The 18,161-nt window shown below is 38.8% G+C and overlaps 1 protein-coding gene across 1 annotated transcript in view; it reads left to right on the top strand.

Annotated features, from left to right (window-relative positions):
- The first annotated feature begins 630 nt into the window (after window positions 1-630).
- The window catches only part of CBLB (Cbl proto-oncogene B), a 212,009-nt gene continuing 194,478 nt past the window's right edge, over window positions 631-18,161 (top strand). The window contains exons 1-3 of the mRNA XM_029213594.1: window positions 631-749; window positions 2,079-2,262; window positions 15,119-15,369. Coding sequence (XP_029069427.1) covers window positions 2,095-2,262; window positions 15,119-15,369 — 419 coding nt within the window. The 5' untranslated portion in view covers window positions 631-749; window positions 2,079-2,094. The remainder of the gene's footprint in view (window positions 750-2,078; window positions 2,263-15,118; window positions 15,370-18,161) is intronic.

Below are 18,161 nucleotides of genomic sequence, written 5' to 3'. Positions count from 1 at the left end.
CCAGTCTATTCTATGAAAGCCTTATACTTCATCTTAGAAGCTGAGTGACTGTTTGCTCTGTTTTCGACAGTCAACAAGAAGCCATGCCTTAGACCTGTTTGGCTGCTGTCCTGGGTAGAAGAGTTTGGCAGCCCTAGGGAGATGAATTCTTCAGCCTCGGATCCGCCCAGAGTAAAGAAGCAACACCCTCTCAACCACTACTCTGTTGCTATGAAACAAAAGACTAGGAAAGTGAGCGAAGCAGGAAGTCCCGCCTTTTAGCCGGAGTCCGCTTTGGCTCCGGTTCCCAACGCTCACGCCCACCCGCCCACTCCTTATTGGTCAATTCCCTAGTGCCTTGCATCCTTTCTTTCATTTCCTTTCCCTTTTCCACTTTCGTTCTCGGGTGAGTCCAGTCCCGCCATTTCCCTCCGAATCCCTTTCCATCTGGGACGTGCGGCGAACCGGCCTTCCTCTGGGGCCATCGTGTACTGTGGGAGACGTGGACCGGGTGGTAGTGCGAGGAGGACGGGCGCCTCTCGCCCATTGGCACCGCCCGCTGTCGGGTAGGGCACGGGTGCTCGGGATTGGTCCCGTAGCGCGAGGCCCCGCCCCGGCCCCGCCCCGCCCCTGGCTCTCTGTGTGTGTATCCTACAGGGGTGGGGTGGCCAGCGAGTGGTCTCTTCCCTCCGGCTAGTGCTGCTGCGGCGTCCCGCGGCCTCCCCGAGAGTCGGGCGGGAGGGGAAAGCGGGCGTGGACTGGTCTTGACGGTAATTGTTGCGTTTCCCTGTCTCGATGGTGCTCTGGGTCACTCCTTCCTCTGGAGCGGGGTTTTCACGGCAATTACACACTCCCTGCCCGGGCTGCCCACGCACCCTGGGCTCGTGCGCGTAGAGTCAGACCCGCGCACACGCGTGTCTCTGGGCAGCTACTGCGCCGAGAGGCCTGGAGGGAAGGGGGCGCGGGGGAGGCTCGACGCTGCTTTCCGCCTTGGGGGCCCAGGGGCAGCCAGGCGCGGGCCACAGAGGAAGAGGGGACAGCCCCGGCTTCCAGCTGCTGTCGCCGCCGCCGTCACAGTTTGAAGAGGGGTATTTAAAGCCCGGACCTGGGCAGGGCCACGGAGGGAGGAAGAGGGAGTAAAGGGAGACGGGCGGCTGGGATTGCAGGCAACCCGGGGAGCCGAGCGCAGAGCGCCCGAGACGGACTGGGCTGTGGGCGCTGTAGGCGCGAGGCGATACTTTGTCCTTTCTCTGTCCACCTTCCTCCCCCAGCTGTGATCCGAGAGTGGCAGGGGAGGGGCCTGAGCCGGGAGGAGGCACAGATGTCCCGAAACAAAGCTTTGGACCCCTTACCCCCACCCCACTTGGATGAGACCAGAGGCGAGGAGCGAAAGAAGTGAACTCTCTCCTCCTTTCTGTGCCCGCTCTTGTCAGTTTCTCACTCTCTTTTAAAATGGGTTATTTGTGTGTTGGTTTATATGGCTCTTAACTTGGGCGCAACTCCTCAACCGCGTTGGCTGAAGAACTGTGTGTTCGTGTGTCCATGTTCATGAGTCCGTAGTTGGTGGTTTTAGCGGGTAAAATCCAAGTCCTAAGCCTTTGTTGACAGCAGACGTGTCCCTTAAGCTCCTGTAGAAGTATCTTTACGTTTATATAACTTGACGAAATCTAACAGAGTGAAAGTGCGGTTTTTGAGGGAGGCTCCCAAAATATTTTCTGGGGGCTTCAGTTCTAGTCTTTTGAATTGGGATTAAGGCAGGGAGGGGAAAAACAGAACAGTGTATTCTTATCTAGTTGGAGGAAATCTATATAAGTTTTTATTGTTATGAGTTTGGTATTAATCAAGCCTTCATTACTTGCATCTTTAACTCTTAGTGTTCCAAAAACAAATCTAAGGTCATTGCTACTAAACCTGTTTGTTGTGTGTAAAGATTGAGAGTGTAAATTCACACGCTATTGAAAAGTTGAATCTGGGGCCCTGGATTTTGTTCTCACTGATGGAGGAGTATGTAGTGTGTACAAGTTAACCTGTTTTCTGTTGGGTAAATATTTTCATGACCAACTAACTTTTTTTTTTTTTTTTTTAAATTTCCCTTTCAGAGAACTAAGATTCCAGATGGCAAATTCTATGAATGGCAGAAACCCTGGTGGTCGAGGAGGAAACCCCCGAAAAGGACGAATTTTGGGTATTATTGATGCTATTCAAGATGCAGTTGGACCCCCTAAGCAAGCAGCAGCAGATCGCAGGACTGTGGAGAAAACTTGGAAACTCATGGACAAAGTGGTAAGTTTTGTCTGACCGTGTCTGCACACAGCTGGGTTGACCCTGGATGTGGCTGGTTTCTCCAGTTTTATTTGTACTGTTACTTAATACTAATTATTGTTGTAGCAACAATCTTTTGCTTTGGATTGACCATCTTTCTTATATCTGCTCTGGGTGTTTAGAAAAGTTGGGTTCAGAGCTAAGACTTGTTTTTTACCTTTTGTCCTACTCTTCAAGGTTCAAAGTTCCTCTACATGACTCAGACATGCAAAGTTTTTACTGTTGGCTGCTCTTTGTTGGTGCATGGCATAGAATAGTTTGGATGTGTTTGTTACATTTTATGTAAGGTTGTCTTGCTGTTAGATAACAAAAGACTGTATACAAGTAATTTAAGAAAAGTCTCTGATGGACCACTCATGACAAGCACAGTGTATGATGCTGAGAATGATAACTGGGGAAAGAACCAGATTAGTCCTTAAGTGAGGAAGCAGTGTTTGAGAGTTTCCATTTTCATCTTTGAGAATTCATCTTCATTAAGGAACTTTTTTGCTGTTGTTAATGATAGAGTTACAGTTTCTTTCATCTATTCCATTTTGAAACAGGAAACCTTTTTGATTGCACATTGTTTATTGTGAAAGGAAAATTTATGATGGAGGTGGTGGGACTGAGAGTATCAGAAACTTCTGTGGTTTCTGCATGTTGCTTTCAGATGAACTACAATGTTACAAGAAGAAATAATGCTGGCTGTCAGTGCCCAGAGAAGTCTAGGCAACCTGAATACTTCACAGGGGTCTATGGAGAAAACTGTAGCTGTGTCCTATTTTACTAAGTAGGATTATGAAATAAATATAATTAAGATGTAGCATGCTGCTGTGCAAAATTAATAGTTTTGCTCTTGAAGCAGTAGTACTGTACCCTATATATTGGTAAATGTAGCGCCTTATGGTTTTATTTCATACATATTTGGGGCTAATTATAAAGTTAGTTGATGCAGGGCTCTTGATGTCTTTATAACTGCAGAAATGGAGGTTTAAAAAAATATTTCTTTGTAGGTGTGTGCTAAAGCCTTCACAAAGTCATATGGTAGCAGTCTACTTTGGTTTGTAACAGTGTTCAAATATTTGCCGCAAAAAGCCACTGTCAGTGGTATTAGCAATACAGGAAGGGGATAAGATTTACTTTATTTTCATTTCTCCTTATGAGAAGTACAGATGGGTAGATGAACAATAGACCTGGCATTATATGGCTGGTGATGCTAAAGGCAGAGCCAGAATATTTTTGTTAGATAAATATCCTTAGTTTTAGGATTCAGTGTGACCTATTTAAGCTTCTGCCAATTTATTCAAATTGTGATATTAAAGTGCTCCAGACAGAATGATGTCATAGTGTCAGAACATTGCAACTTGCTGCTTGAGGTCAGGTTTTGATTTTAACATTGGATACTTAAGAATGAGGGGCATGCAGTTGGAAAAATTGTATATATTTGACAGGCACAATACTAGCTGTCTTTGCTTTTCTAAGGAGTAAGCAATTTAAGGTCACTCTCATGCCTGAACCATTAGTTGGGCATAAGAGAAGGAGATTCAAGGTTTTTCTTTAACTTATCTGTTATATGAGTGGGCAAAAATGGGTCAGATTCTACCAGGGAGCTGCTCCTCTCTCCCCACCCCTTTGAGTTGTCAGAATTTGTACAATTGTGAGTAAATGTTAGAACATCAAATGAAAAAGATTTATATAAGAAGTGGTAAACTGTAGGTAATATAGAGTCATTATTTTTGAAACATTAAAAAATGTGTGTGTAATTTTGGTCTGTAACCGATTGTTAACCTAAGTTTTCTCCTCTTTTAATTATTTCACCATGGGTTATGGTAAAATAGATGGTTATTTGATAGTTAAGCTTCTGCCATTGTTTGTTTTGTTAACCCTTTCATGGGTTTGTGTTTAGCCTCTCCAATTGAGAAACTTGACTCACAAGGAAATCTACTACCTAAAGTCTCTGCTTAGTGGAATGCGGGTATCGGTGTTGGCCAGAGGTGCATTGTGTGGCTTTCCCTATTTGTCTTCATTATTTGTCAAGGCTGAAAATTGTTGTGTTCATTTATGAATGCATTCGTGGGCTTTGTGGAGGGAAACCATATAAATCATTTTAGAAGAGTTCAGTATGTTTATCGCTACTCTATCTCACAGTAATAAAAAAGCATTGATAATTACTATTTGGAAAGTCTATTTTATTTAATTGTGTAATGCAGAAGGATCACCCACATGTGTTTGTCTTTCCTTCCTTGTCAGTGGTGAAGGAAGTGGTTCATGATATCAACACTGTCCTGGTGATTACATCAGGAACTTTATTATTAGTCCAAAAGTGAATCACTTGACACATTACCTGTTTTGTAAAATAACTGCAATAGTAGGAGTTTAGCTTCTGAATAACAGAAAATAGTAACTTTCAAATCTAACTGGTAGTTATGTAAAAGGCAAGGTTAAGCATTTGGCATTTTTTCTTTATGAAGCCTCTGCAACAAGGTCAAATCTTAGAAGTGTAAAATTGTAAACAAACTCCAAGTAGAGTATGTCGTCTCAGCCACTTATAAAGTAAAACAACATCTCACAGGGCAGTGAAACAGTCTTAGACTGTAGGGGAAATGTGTAGTTACACCATTCCCTGGCCTCTAGAATTTAAAACAGTCAACTGAAATTCCAGTTCCAACTAATTGTTATGTTTTCAGAGGGCAGGCTTTCTATACAAGGTCACTGAGAGTGGGAGGGAGTAATTGCTCAGCTGTGTTCCTTGTAAGATGTAAAGTGTTTTGTAAGAAAACATCAGTGGCACAGACTTAGCAGAGTGCATTTATTGAGAAAAAGAATAGTAGCATATCCCAAAGCATCTCATTTAGACATATTTTCTGGTTTTAGTTCTACATGTCAGTGTAAGTCAATAGCTGATCCCAAACTCTTCAGGTCAGTAGTTGCCTGTTTGATATAGTGACAGAACTATTACTCATGAATACACAGCAAGGTTCAAATACACCTGAAATGTGGAGTCTGTTCCAAAGCTCTTACAGAGATGGAGGTTCTTAAACACTTAAACATTTCTTGAGGACCTACTGTGTTTCTATGAAGTGCTTATTACCTGGGGATGCAAAGCTATACAAGATATAACTTTGCCCTTGACCTGTCATGGAGCTCAGAGACCAGCATCAGAGCCAGGCATGTAAGTGGATAATTGCCATGTAGTATGGAAGGGGCTGTAATACAGACCTATACAAAGTACAGTGGGAGCAGTCGAGAACATGTCTTGTTTTTCTGGCCACTGCTCAGACTGTTGTCTGTCTGGATTCTGCTGGCCACTGCCTTTAGGAATAGCATTATTGTACTCTTGTTGGAAATGCTGTGGTGAGGGTAAGGAAATGATTGCTAATCAGTATGGTAGGAATGATGATTTATTAATGTGAGGTTCCTGCACATGGTTTTCACAAGCATCTTAGCCAGGTGATGGAAAGTGGAAGAAACGGTTTTCCATCTAATAGGTACTAAATGTACTGAGCGTACATGGATGTTCAGGAAACTAAAGAGTAATTAATTGATGCTAAAGAGCAAAGCAAGTTGAGTACCTGCCTACGTTTTTGTCTTGCTGTCCTTGTCATTCATTTGAAATTACATTACCGAAAGAGTTTTAAAAACATTTAAAAAGTGATGATACCAAACAGCCTTTTCCTGCTTTTAACCGTCAGTACATTTAGTACATTTGCCAAGCTTGGAATATAATTTATTCTCTATCTTTATAATGTCACTTCAACCATAATATATTTTAAAGTTTGTCAATCAAAAATGCTTAAATTATATGCAGCTATTAAAAAATAAGAGTAAGTATTCTCTTCTGAGTTGAATTACTCACACCTCTGAGAAATATTGCATGTGGAATAACATTTAGGTTTAGGATGCCTATTGTTTATGTTTGTTCGGTTTGAGAATATCACTGTCCTTGGGCCCTTGGAACAGGGAATATCATTTATTTGAATTATTCTTCACATATTTCTTTTTCCTTAGTTAGGTTGTTCTATATTAGCAGAATCATGGGCCCTAGTAGACTTTGATATGGTAACACATTACGTGTCTGGCTTATTTTGTTTACTGCTGAGTTAGATTCTGATTTGTGCTTAGATAAATGGAGTGATCCCAAAGTTTGCCTCTTATCACTTCTAGGTAAAGCTTTTGGATAAAGCAAAAGATTGAAAGGAATCCTCCCAAGAGTTCCCTGGGTTTTTATCTGTGTGATATGGAGCACACATTTAGCAGAAGCCTTAATCAGCTATTATCTTTTAAATCCTATAGAATTTTAACCATTCAGATTTTGAATCAACTTCTCACTTTCTTTCAGAGTTGCTTTCTATGCTATCTATTTATTTCATCATTCATTTATCATGTCCTAAGTATGGAAAGATAGAGAATCATAGATAACCATGTTATCCTGTAGGGTGTAGTTAAGTGCTGTAATACGGTGTAAATAAAGTGCTGTAACACAGCGTCTGGTAGATGTGAGTGTTGCTTGCTGGGGTGAAAAGTTGGTGTAGAATGCAGCATAGTGGAGGTATTATCCAGCTATTTTTTAGAGGATGCTTTGGATTCCAGTGAAGTGAGGACACATCAGACAGAAGGAATGATGAGTAAAGGGAGATTGCTGAGTGAAAGAAGGTTAGTTAGAGAAAGATGAAGAGGCTTTGACTGTTTTGTCAAGTAATTTGGACTTTATTTGGTAGGCCGAAAAACACTGAGATGTTTGAGCAGAGTGAGAGAAAGTCAAGGCTATGCTGTGATAAATTACTGTCTTGACTCTAGAAAGGATGAATTAAGAGACAAAAAGAAACCCTTAAAAGTAGGAATAATGATCAAGAGGAATTAAAACAGACTGGGCAAGAAATAATGAAGGGCTGAGCTAGAGAATTGACAGTAGATTAAGCAAGTGTTGGTTCAAACGTGGGAGGTATTTTGGAGTAAAATCTAAGGTCCTGGTGACCCTTCAGAGATAGAGGATGAACAAGAAGTTGAAGTGAAAGTGATTCTTGAGGTTTTCAGCTTAGTTGACTCTAAAGGCAGTGATGCCCTTAATGAGATAAGGTACATAGGAAGAAAAAGAGGAAGCTTGGGGGCTGGTGCATGATAAGTTTGTTTTTTGGCCATGTCGAGTTTGACTTGCCAGAGTGAAATCCATTTTGAAGTCAGAAAATTGAATGTGCAGTTAAAGAGAGAAGTTGAAACTGGAGACATATGTTTGGTAGATATGCCCATAGAAGAAGCATTTCAAGCTATAGAACAACAAGAGAGTTGGAGGGCAGAATAGAAGGTGAGAGGTGGAGAAAAAGTTAGAGATTGGAATTCTCGGCTGTATCGGGTGTGTATCTATAATTAGATGGCAGTGAAGGAAAGGGAATCCTGCAAAGAACAGTGATGAGACAGATAGGAAAAGAATGAGAGCATACTGATTTCCTAAGTAGAGATAGCTTTAATGAGGATCTAGTTTCAAATTCTGAGAAAACCAAGTTCAAATGGAGAAAACCAAGCCGAATGAAAGTTCAAGAAGTCATTGAATGTCCTGAGTCGAGTCCATTGTTGATCTTTCAGTGTAGTTTTGCTTATGTGACAGCTAGATGAAAACGAGTATGTGGATTATTTAAAAATTGTTCTAGAACTGGGACAACTAGTATAAAGAAAGAAAGGTCTGATAGATAGCTTGAGGGTTTGATCAGAGCATAACTTTGTGTGTAGGTGCTATTGGAGAAGTTCACGGATTTAGGGGAAGGAATGTAGGTAGGGAGTGATTTAAGATGTAAGGGAAGAAGAAATAATTGATGAAGTGGCATCCTGGATTACAATGTGAGAAGGAGAGGCTAAGAACAAGTAGAAGGGTAATCCTTGGTAGATAACTGAAACTTCCACTTAGATAAGAGGGAAGTAAGGAAATATACAGAGAAGTTTTGGGGAATTTTTAAATTTTATGTTGGGTTGTCAAGAAGTGATTTAACTTGTAACATTCGTAATGTCTAAATCATGTTTTAAAATTGTGTATTATAGAATAAACAATATATATTTAAACTAGTTTTATAGCAATTAAGTGCATAAATAAGTAAAAAATTGAAATGGAAATCAGTCCTGAGCCTTTATATTAAGATCACCTTTAAAACATGCTGTGACTTAGATGATGCCACAATGCTGTTTTTATCTACTCTGCTTGGGCATATATTTAAGATATTTTTAAATGTATTTGTAAGTGCTGATTTTCTCCTAGTACTTAAAGAAGCATTTTGAAAATATCCGGCTAAATTTTTAGCTTTTTAACATATTAACATTTAAATAATTGTTAAGCTCACACTGTTTTCTAATAGGAATTACAAAAAATAGTTCTTAAGTATTCTACCTTTCAAATGATTCCAGATCAGCTGAGTACCTAGGTACTGATTCCAAATCAGGAGTAGTGACCTGGGCTTATTAGCCTTATCTGCTCCTATTCTGTACAAAACAGGAGACTTTTTAAGGATTTCAGGTAGTATAACAAACTTTAGGAGCTAAATAAAAGAACTCTTAATGATCTCCAACAAGGCGGCCAGTGCCCTTGGTCTAATTCTCACATCTTTGCAAAACCTGCAGGGATTTTGCCATGTTGTGGTATAATATGGAAGGCGAAGATATCCTAAAAAGTTGCCAGTGCCCAGTATGTGTCAGGTATTGTGCAGAGCACTTTACATTTCCTCTTCTGAGAATTTGTAACATCTTTAGAAGTTTTCATGGTTTCCAGAAGAAGAAACTGGCCCACGGTTGTAAAGCTAGTAACTGGCAGGGCTAGATCCCAGGTTTGTTTGGTTCTGATGCCTATGTTTATAGTATGAAGATTCAAGCACGCTGCTTGAATCTTCCTCTTTCCAAGAGAAGTAAATCAAAAGGATCTTTACCCCCTATATTTGAAATGATCAAGTTCTTTCCCAAGCGTTGTATTCATTTGTAGACAGGTTTATTCAATATAGGTGTGGAATCCTGTTTGTAATATTACTTTGCTTCTGAGAGGTTCCTCCTTAACTTGTTCCTTTTCTCCTTTCCTCCATCAAATATTTATTGCGCATCTACTATATGCAAGATCCTACGTTAGGTGATGGAGGTAGACCAGTAAGATAGATATGTGAATAAATGAATACACAATTGACATCTTAATTACAGCTAGTCAGTTATTTAATGGTGCTTCTTATAACAATAAAACTGTTATAAAGAGGTTATAAAGGTTATAAAGGTTATAAAAGGTTATAAAGGTTAAAGGTGTCTTTCTAAAGAAACCTTCTTTGAAAACCATAAAAGAATTGGTAGTTCCCCCCAAATCTTGCTATGATTAATTTCTAGACTCATAACCAGTTATATGCTAACGTTCTTGTTTTGCCCAATTAATATTCTATGTAGAAAGAGTTCTGCTTTATTTTTATATTTTTTAAATTTTATGCTGTATAAGTTTTTATGCTTTTATATACTTAGTGGTGTGATTTGCTGAACTAAACTGTAAAGAACCCAAAGAACTCACAGATACTTTTTGTCATAATGACATATTTTTAAGTAACTGCAATAAGGAATCTCTTACAGCAGTTACCTGAGGAGCACAAACAAGGGATTCTTTCAGGCTTCCCATACTGTCTTTAAAAAAATGGGATATTTCATTTCACAGATACAATACATGATTTAATATAACTGAATGCTCCATGAGGTGAGGTGTGTTTTATAATGAAAAGTCTTTTATGGTATGCGCACAATTCCTTACTGTTGAAGTTTCCATTTGCTTCAGTAGAATTTCTTTCATAGGTTTCAGGGTCTGGTTTGAACCTTGTTTGCAGAAAATATGTTAGCTGACCTAATACTTCTTTGTTACCTTTTGGCTGGAAATTTTAATTAAAGCACATTCAGGAAACTGTTTAAATGCAAGAGTGTTCCAGAATAATTAATGGCTTTGAAGATTCTTGTAGCCCTAGTAAATCCTGTGTTTATATTTGTGCCTTTGCTTTGATATGGTTGAATATATATTTTATGTATGTGAATATGTATTTACTGAAATACACATGTAGTGCCATATTAAATATAAAATATATATTTTTTATGTATGTGAGACGATGCATATATAGACATATACAGAGAGGTCTACTTAAAAATCTTTTTTTTTTTTTTTTTTTTGCTGTACGCGGGCCTCCCACCGTTGTGGCCTCTCCCGTTGCGGAGCACAGGCTCCGGACTTGCAGGCTCAGCAGCCATGGCTCACGGGCCCAGCCGCTCCGCGACATGTGGGATCCTCCCAGACCGGGGCACGAACCCACGTCCCCTGCATCGGCAGGCGTACTCACAACCACTGCGCCACCAGGGAAGCCCTAAAAATCTTTAAATACATTTTCAAGAAATACATCAGGCAGTTGTCTACTGTTATGGAGAGAGTGCATGACTTGTAAGTCCAGACAGCAGGGTTCTGAGCAGTAAACTTAACTAGGTTCCATTTCTGTGTTTAAGTATTGTTATGTAACAAGTAAGGAGTTGGTCTTGGTGACCTCCAGGGTCCTCTTTAACTCTAAAATCCTTTGAGCCAATGACTATAATGGAATTTTTAGCCCAATTCCAATATTAGATGTTTTACCTTTTAGTTCAAAAGCAAAGAGTAATGAACCAATCCTTTAATGTACCAGTTGGTGCCCTAAAAATTCCATCAGCGTATAATGTGACTGTAGATGTGTTCTTTGTGAAAGCTCTCCTGTGTTGGGACCCGCTTTCATTCTAGGGAGTGACTTCGATATTTCTAGAAGTCTGACTCATTCGAATCTGAACTTGAACCTTAAATGGTGAGCTTGATTTTTCTCCTTAAAATACTGGTTTTAGAAAAGCAATTTTTCTCGCCCTGGCTTTTGCAGTTCCTTGCACATAGCAGGCACTCAATAAATATTTATTGAATTGAATTGAATTTGACCTGCTAGGAAGTCATAGTCCTGGCATAGGGTTATTCATTTTCGGCAATTTTCGGCAAGAGTTGACATAAATCACAGTTTAATACTAATCCAACTGATGAACTGCACAGTCAGCGGCGTGCAGTAGTAGTTCAGCATTTTATATTGCACTTGCCCAAGTGCAGATTTAGAAAAACTGTGTGGCCTACAAAGGCCTTGATGAACTGACTCTAGCCTATTGAAGATCTCCTCATTCCACTCACCCAGGGGCTCCTATGCCCCCACCTTTTAGAATGACTGCACTGACTACTCTTCACACACCCTACTCTCTGGGGCCTCTCAAGCCTCTGCACATCCCTTTGCCTGGAATATTCCTTTTGCAAATTTAGGTATGCCTTTCATGGCCCTGCCACGTAGATGTGTCTGCTTCATTCCTCCTCTAGCACTTCGTAGTCTCCTCCATTATAGCACTCTGATTCTCCTGTCATTCTTTTCTAAGCCACCAGTCTTTTTCACTAGAACACTCCTTGAGGACAGGTGTGTGATTTATTCATTGCTGTACTCCATAGGGCCCGAAACAATGCCTGACATATAAACGTTTGTAGAATTAACAAATGGGTCCTCAAGTTCCTGTAAATTTGCAAATGGAGTAAAATAAAAATGTAAATGAGTTTAGCCAGGGATCATTAGTTATATGCCTAATTCTAATTAAATTGTGATATAGTTAGAAGGAAGATCAGGCTGAGATTCATAAGATGCAGACTCTTGTGTTGGATTAATGATTTTTCAATAGTCGCCGTAATCTTTGTAGTTCTTAGTTTCTTTATCTGAAAAATGAATGGATTGGACAGGATCTTCACTAAGATCCCTTAGAGCAAGAATTACATTGCTCCTAAGTTAATTATAGAGAACTAGGTCTCTTCTGCCAGAGTCCTTGAGGCATGAAGTATGCTCTAGTCATCTATAATTTCCTGGCACTAAGCTCAGTACCTGGTATATAGTAGTTATTCAAACAATTTTACTGAATAAATCAATACTCAGATAGAATTATAATGTAAATAAAACAAATGAGAAAAAGGCCAGGTAGCATATAGTAAATTAAAAATCTGTACCGTTTAAAAGAATCTATTAAAGAACAGTGATTTGGAATGTCTGAAAAATTTTTTTATTTATCAGTTAAAAAATTCACCAGTTGGAGGAAATGAATTTAAAGTTGCCTAGCCCCCTAACTACAAGTTAATAATTTATCAGTCTGCGACATGTTGTACCAAGTTTTATGTTGCTGAAATTAAACTGCCTGCTGTAGGATGTTGGTGGTGATACTTTTGAAATTTGTGTGTACTCGCGATATTATCTTTTAGTTTTAAGAATTGAAAAACCATCTTGTTTCAAGCAAGATTTGTTAAATCATTGATATATTTGGGACTTCATCTGTCTTTAGGGGAGAAAATACTATTATATAGTTCAATCATGAAAATAAGGAAGTAATATAATAACATCTGTGTGTAAAAATACATATAAAGACTTTCAGAATCAATCAACCAACCATCTATACATCCATTTATTAGTTCTGTACTGTATGCTAGACAGTTCTGCTTTAGGCACTGTGTACGAAGTGGAGTACACATTGTTAATGTGAGAAATGCACCCTTAGTTAATGTGAGAAATGGTTGTCTTAAATTAGGGGCTGATGCTTGATAGTTTGAGCCAGACTTTTTTCCCCCACAAAAGATATGGTCATTTCTCAAAGGAAGCAAGTGAGAAAGTAAGTTTAAGAGTACTTTTTCATTTGTCATTTCCTTGATTTATTGTGTTTGTGGTTCTTGAAATTATTAACGTTCAACTCTTTTTCATTTGGCCGGGGCGCTTTTATGAGTACCCAAAAGTGGATCCATGTTTTTGTGGAACCTGAAATTTGGAGTGGTCCTTTTAAAGAAAAAAGTACAAATACAAAATTGGGTATGAAAAGAAAGACCATTAAAAGAAATGGTTAAGTCCACAAACATCAGAGAAATAATCTAGACTCTGTACACTTATTCTTTTTTAAAATTTATTTTATTTATTTATTTATTTTTGGCTTCATTGGGTGTTCGTTGCTGGGCGTGGGCTTTCTCTAGTTGCCGTGAGTGGGGGCTACTCATTGTTGCAGAGCACGGGCTCTAGGTGCGCGGGCTTCAGTTGTGGTGGTTCTCGGGCTCTAGAGCGCAGGCTCAGTAGTTGTGACGCACGGGCTTAGTTGCTTCGCGGCATGTGGGATCTTCCTGCACCAGGGCTCGAAACTGTGTCCCCTGCATTGGCAGGCAGATTCTTTTTTTTTTTTTTTTTTTTTTTTTTTTTGCGGTACGCGGGCCTCTCACTGTTGTGGCCTCTCCCGCCGCGGAGCACAGGCTCCGGACGCGCAGGCCCAGCGGCCATGGCTCACGGGCCCAGCCGCTCCGCGGCATGTGAGATCTTCCCAGACCGGGGCACGAACCCGTGTCCCCTGCATTGGCAGGCAGACTCTCAACCACTGCGCCACCAGGGAAGCCCTCTGTACACTTTGCACTTTGATTCTCTTCCGTTGCCCACGTATGCCTCCAATTCTGGGTACCATTGGACACATTCAAATTACGAAATTTAAACGTGACCTTCCTGCTCCTGTGCTGGGCTGGTCAGCACCATGAACACTTGAAATATTCCCGAAGCCATTCTTTCATCACAATTGCTGACAGTGATTTAACTAGTTCCAGAAGTGACTGCGTTCCTTACATGTACCTTCCACTAAAGCCAAACTAAGTGTATTTCAACTCAAATTCCCATTAGCCAGACTCCAGAAATGCCCCCAGCTCCTTCAGTGCCACCCAGCAGAAGGTTAAGTTTGACAGAAGGGATGTTGCACTGGGAAAAAGACAGAAATCTTAACTAATTGTGTGTAAAATATCTTGCTCTTGAAAACTTCACAAAAAAAATGTATGACGAGACCTTTAGAAGAGGGCCAAGTGTCTGAGGGACCCTCAAGCTTATGCTTCATGAGCTTCTCAGTAACTCTGCTTTGATGTGTACATATTGCCTTTTGTAAGAGTGTGTGCCTTTACACTATGTACACACTTGTGCAATTCCCAATGAGTTTATTTAAACAGTCGTTTAATTGGATGGTTCTTTATGCTGTGATTGGAGGGGTAAGAATGAGAGATGGGTAAAATTACTTATGACTAAATCACATGAACATGTAGAAAGAAGTGAATGTAGTAGTAGAATTACTACCTTTTCGTGCTAGCAGAAGGTATGGTTATGCAGGCAGCCCTGAACGCCCCAGCCGTTGGGTGGCACCTGATGAAATGACTGAACCGTTATGTAACATGTGTTTCTAGGCCTGGGATGTAATGTGAAGAGGTGGAAAAGACTTGTTCTGACCTGACACCCATTTACTACTTAATAATTCAGTTATTAAAAGAGCACCTGTGTTTAGTTTTCTCAGGGTTTGGGAACAATACACCAAAACGTAAATTAAAATCTATCAAAGAGCTTTAGCTGGGAAAATAATCTCTGAATGTGAGATGTTAAAATGGGCCAGCAGATGAGGCCCATAACCTCATTTTTGTTTAAAAAAGAGACTGTTAGTGCTATATAATAATTAGCACATAGATGTTCTGTTAAGCCGTGAACAATGGGATGTTGAAGAGAGAATGAAAACTTTTGGGGTTGAAAGTTAAGGTCTGACATAGAAAAACTGAATGAGAAGAGAAGAGAATAGTATTTAATTGTACGAAAACAGATGGGAATGTAGATTCTTTGTAGATTGCTGATGATAATTTTAAAATCAAAATGTATATTATGCAAGGCAAAGAAATAGTACATAGTTTGATAATTTTCTCAGCTCTTCTGTGAAAGAAAGTGTTGCAGTTCACATGAAAGTGTTTTATTTCTGTCTTTGTTTCTTTTAGGTCAGACTGTGCCAAAATCCCAAACTCCAGTTGAAGAATAGCCCACCGTATATACTTGATATTTTACCTGATACATATCAGCATTTGAGACTTATATTGAGTAAATATGACGACAACCAGAAACTTGCCCAACTCAGTGAGAATGAATATTTTAAAATCTACATTGATAGTCTAATGAAAAAGTCAAAAAGAGCAATAAGACTCTTTAAAGAAGGCAAGGAGAGGATGTACGAAGAGCAGTCGCAGGACAGGTAAGAATATTTCAGATTTTATTTTTCGCAGGGTTAAGGTCATTTATGTTGCTTTTTGTTTCACAGTTAGGATGAATGTTACCATGTGTTTGTTTTGGGGGAAATATCATTGCATTTGTGTATTTGCTTTTCATATTATTTAAACCTTGTAGTTTTACACAAGGTTTACACAAATTTCTCTGTGTCAATAGCTAGTTCATGAGACAGCGTTCTTATTTTGTTTTAATAGCTTTATTTTTTAGAGCAGTTTTAGGGTTGCAGAAAAATGACTCAGAAAGCAGAGCTCCCGTATACTCCCTCCCGCCATTTGCCGTTTCGTCGATTATTAAAAGCTTGCAAAAGGTGGTACTTTTGTTACAGTGATGAACCAGTATTGATACAGTTTTATTAACTAAAGTTCATAGTCTGTATTAGGGTTCACTCTTTGTATTGCACGGTTCTCAGAGTTTCCACAAATGTATAATAATGTCATATATCTACCATTATGGTATCATGTAGAATAGTTTCACTGCACTAAAAATGCCCTGTGTCCCACCTATTCATTGCTTCCCTCCCCCACTGCCTCCACCATACACCTCTTGAAGCCCTGGCAACCACTCATCTTTTTAAAGTCTCTATAGTTTTTGCTTTCTTCAGAATGTCATATAGTTGAAATCATATAATATGTAACATTTTCAGACTGGCTTCTTTTACTTAACAGTATGCCTTTAAAGTTGTCCCATGTCTTTTCATAGCTTGATAGTTGATTTTTTTTTTATTACCGAATGATACTCCATTACATGGATGTAGCACAGTTTGTTTATCCACTCACCTATTGAAGGACATCTTGGTTGCTTCCAATTTTTGGCACTTATGAATAAAGCTGCTATAAATATTGGTGTGTAGGATTTTGTGTGGACATAAGATTTCAGCTCATTTGAGCAAATATTTAGGAGCATGATTTCTTGATATTATGATAAGCCTATGTTTGGTTTTGTAAGAAACTCCCAAACTGTTTTCCAAAGTGGCTGTACTGTTTGCATTCCCACCAGCAGTGAGAGTTCCTGTTGCTCCATTCCACCAGCATTTGGTGTTGGACAGTGTCTTCAGGACGTAGTCTTGATTGGAGGTGGAGGTGTGCAAGATGTGGGTGGGAGATGTAACTTCAGTTCCTATACTTTGACTATTAAGTGAGAAGCAGGGGCAGTGATGAATGAAGTGACATCAACTGAATCCTCATTTTATAGCCAGGATTTTTGACTTAGAGATTCTTCATTGAAGTTTGTTGTTTGGCTATTTCAGTGTTAAATTTCATGATCTATCTTAAACTAAATAGAGCAAATAATAGAGTTTTCCACTTCTGGGACATTTAAGTTCTATCTAGAATATTCACCGATAGTGATAGTCTATTTAGATTTCCAGACTGGAAAATAAATATTAATTAAATTATATAATGTCTTAACGTAGTTGAGGTGAATTTTAGTTTAAGACTCTTAAGGTCTCTGGATTTTAGTTTTCTTAGATATAGGAAAAACCTCTAAGAAATCTCTAATGTTTCAGGTCAGAAACAGTAGTCTCATATAGTCTAATGAAACATAGGATTGTGTAACAGAAAATTCAGTTATCTAGGTATATAGACTCTGAAGTTGTTTGTAAATAGCAGCCAAAGAAATACCCAGAGTGAGTAAAACCGTCAAATTCAAGCATTGTAAAACCCTCTGCCAAAGGTAAAATGGCATAAATGTTTCCTTATTTATCATTTGCTCTCTAAATTAGTGATGAATCCTAACATAATCATAGGAATCTAACCAATTATGTAACTATGGGCTCATCACTTAATATTCTTGGACCACAGTTTATACATCTTGAGGGTGGTGACCCTTCTAGTTAGCTGCCTTTTAGCTCCAAGCTCTAAGACTCTCTCCAGGACTGTTAATGGGCATTTTGAATTGCCACAAGGTTCCAGAAGTAAGGAATAGAAATATCATAGTGATTGCTTCTTCTTATAGACTTCCCAAGAATGGCCAAGGTTATGGGAAGCCAGATGTTTCTGTTTAAAACTGTATTTTCGCCTTGTAGTTTTAACGTAGATCTAATAAAACTAACTTGTTTTAGAAACATCTTTACACTTCTTTCTCACATTTGGTAGCCCTGAGATTCTTCTTGATATAGCAATGTAATCCATGAAATTTTACTTTTTAGGTTATTAGATCAGTGAGAAGGTGTGTAACTTCTAGGACTAGGAATTTGAGTCATGTGTTTCAATTGGATGTAGTAATATATGATGGGGTAAACTTGTATCTCACTTTTACATCTTTTTTAGAAACTTGAAACATTTCTAACTCAGGAAATGTCTTATAACTACCATTTCATAAATAAATTCAGATTTTTTTGGCTTTTTATGTGGGAGCATATCATGGTGGAATCTTTATAAATTTTGGTTGTGTGTAGATTTCCATAGATGATGACAGACTGCATAATGCTAACTGATTACAATGAGGCAACTCTGTGTTTTAAGTGTCCAAGTAAATTTTGTCACTGTCCTAAATTCAATTCTAAAATAAAGTTTATTAGCTTCTGTGATGGTATAGCATATTTCGAATTGGATTTTTCTTTCATCTATGTTCAATTTTCTGATAATGTTCAGTGGCCACTGTGTTTATGCAAAACTTACATTCGATAAATGATCATAATTCATAATAATGTACTATTCTTGGTACACTGTAACAAGACATAAATTTTTGATCTATGTTTCTGATTTATGTTTCTTTTAGTAGGAATATATATATATATATATATATATATATATATAT

The sequence above is a fragment of the Monodon monoceros genome, unplaced genomic scaffold (assembly GCF_005190385.1).
Source record: "Monodon monoceros isolate NGI ecotype Baffin Bay Population unplaced genomic scaffold, NGI_Narwhal_1 Super_Scaffold_11, whole genome shotgun sequence".
NCBI lineage: Eukaryota > Metazoa > Chordata > Mammalia > Artiodactyla > Monodontidae > Monodon > Monodon monoceros.
The sequence above is the reverse complement of the archived record's forward strand: the minus strand, read 5'-3'. Positions and strand labels throughout refer to the sequence as shown.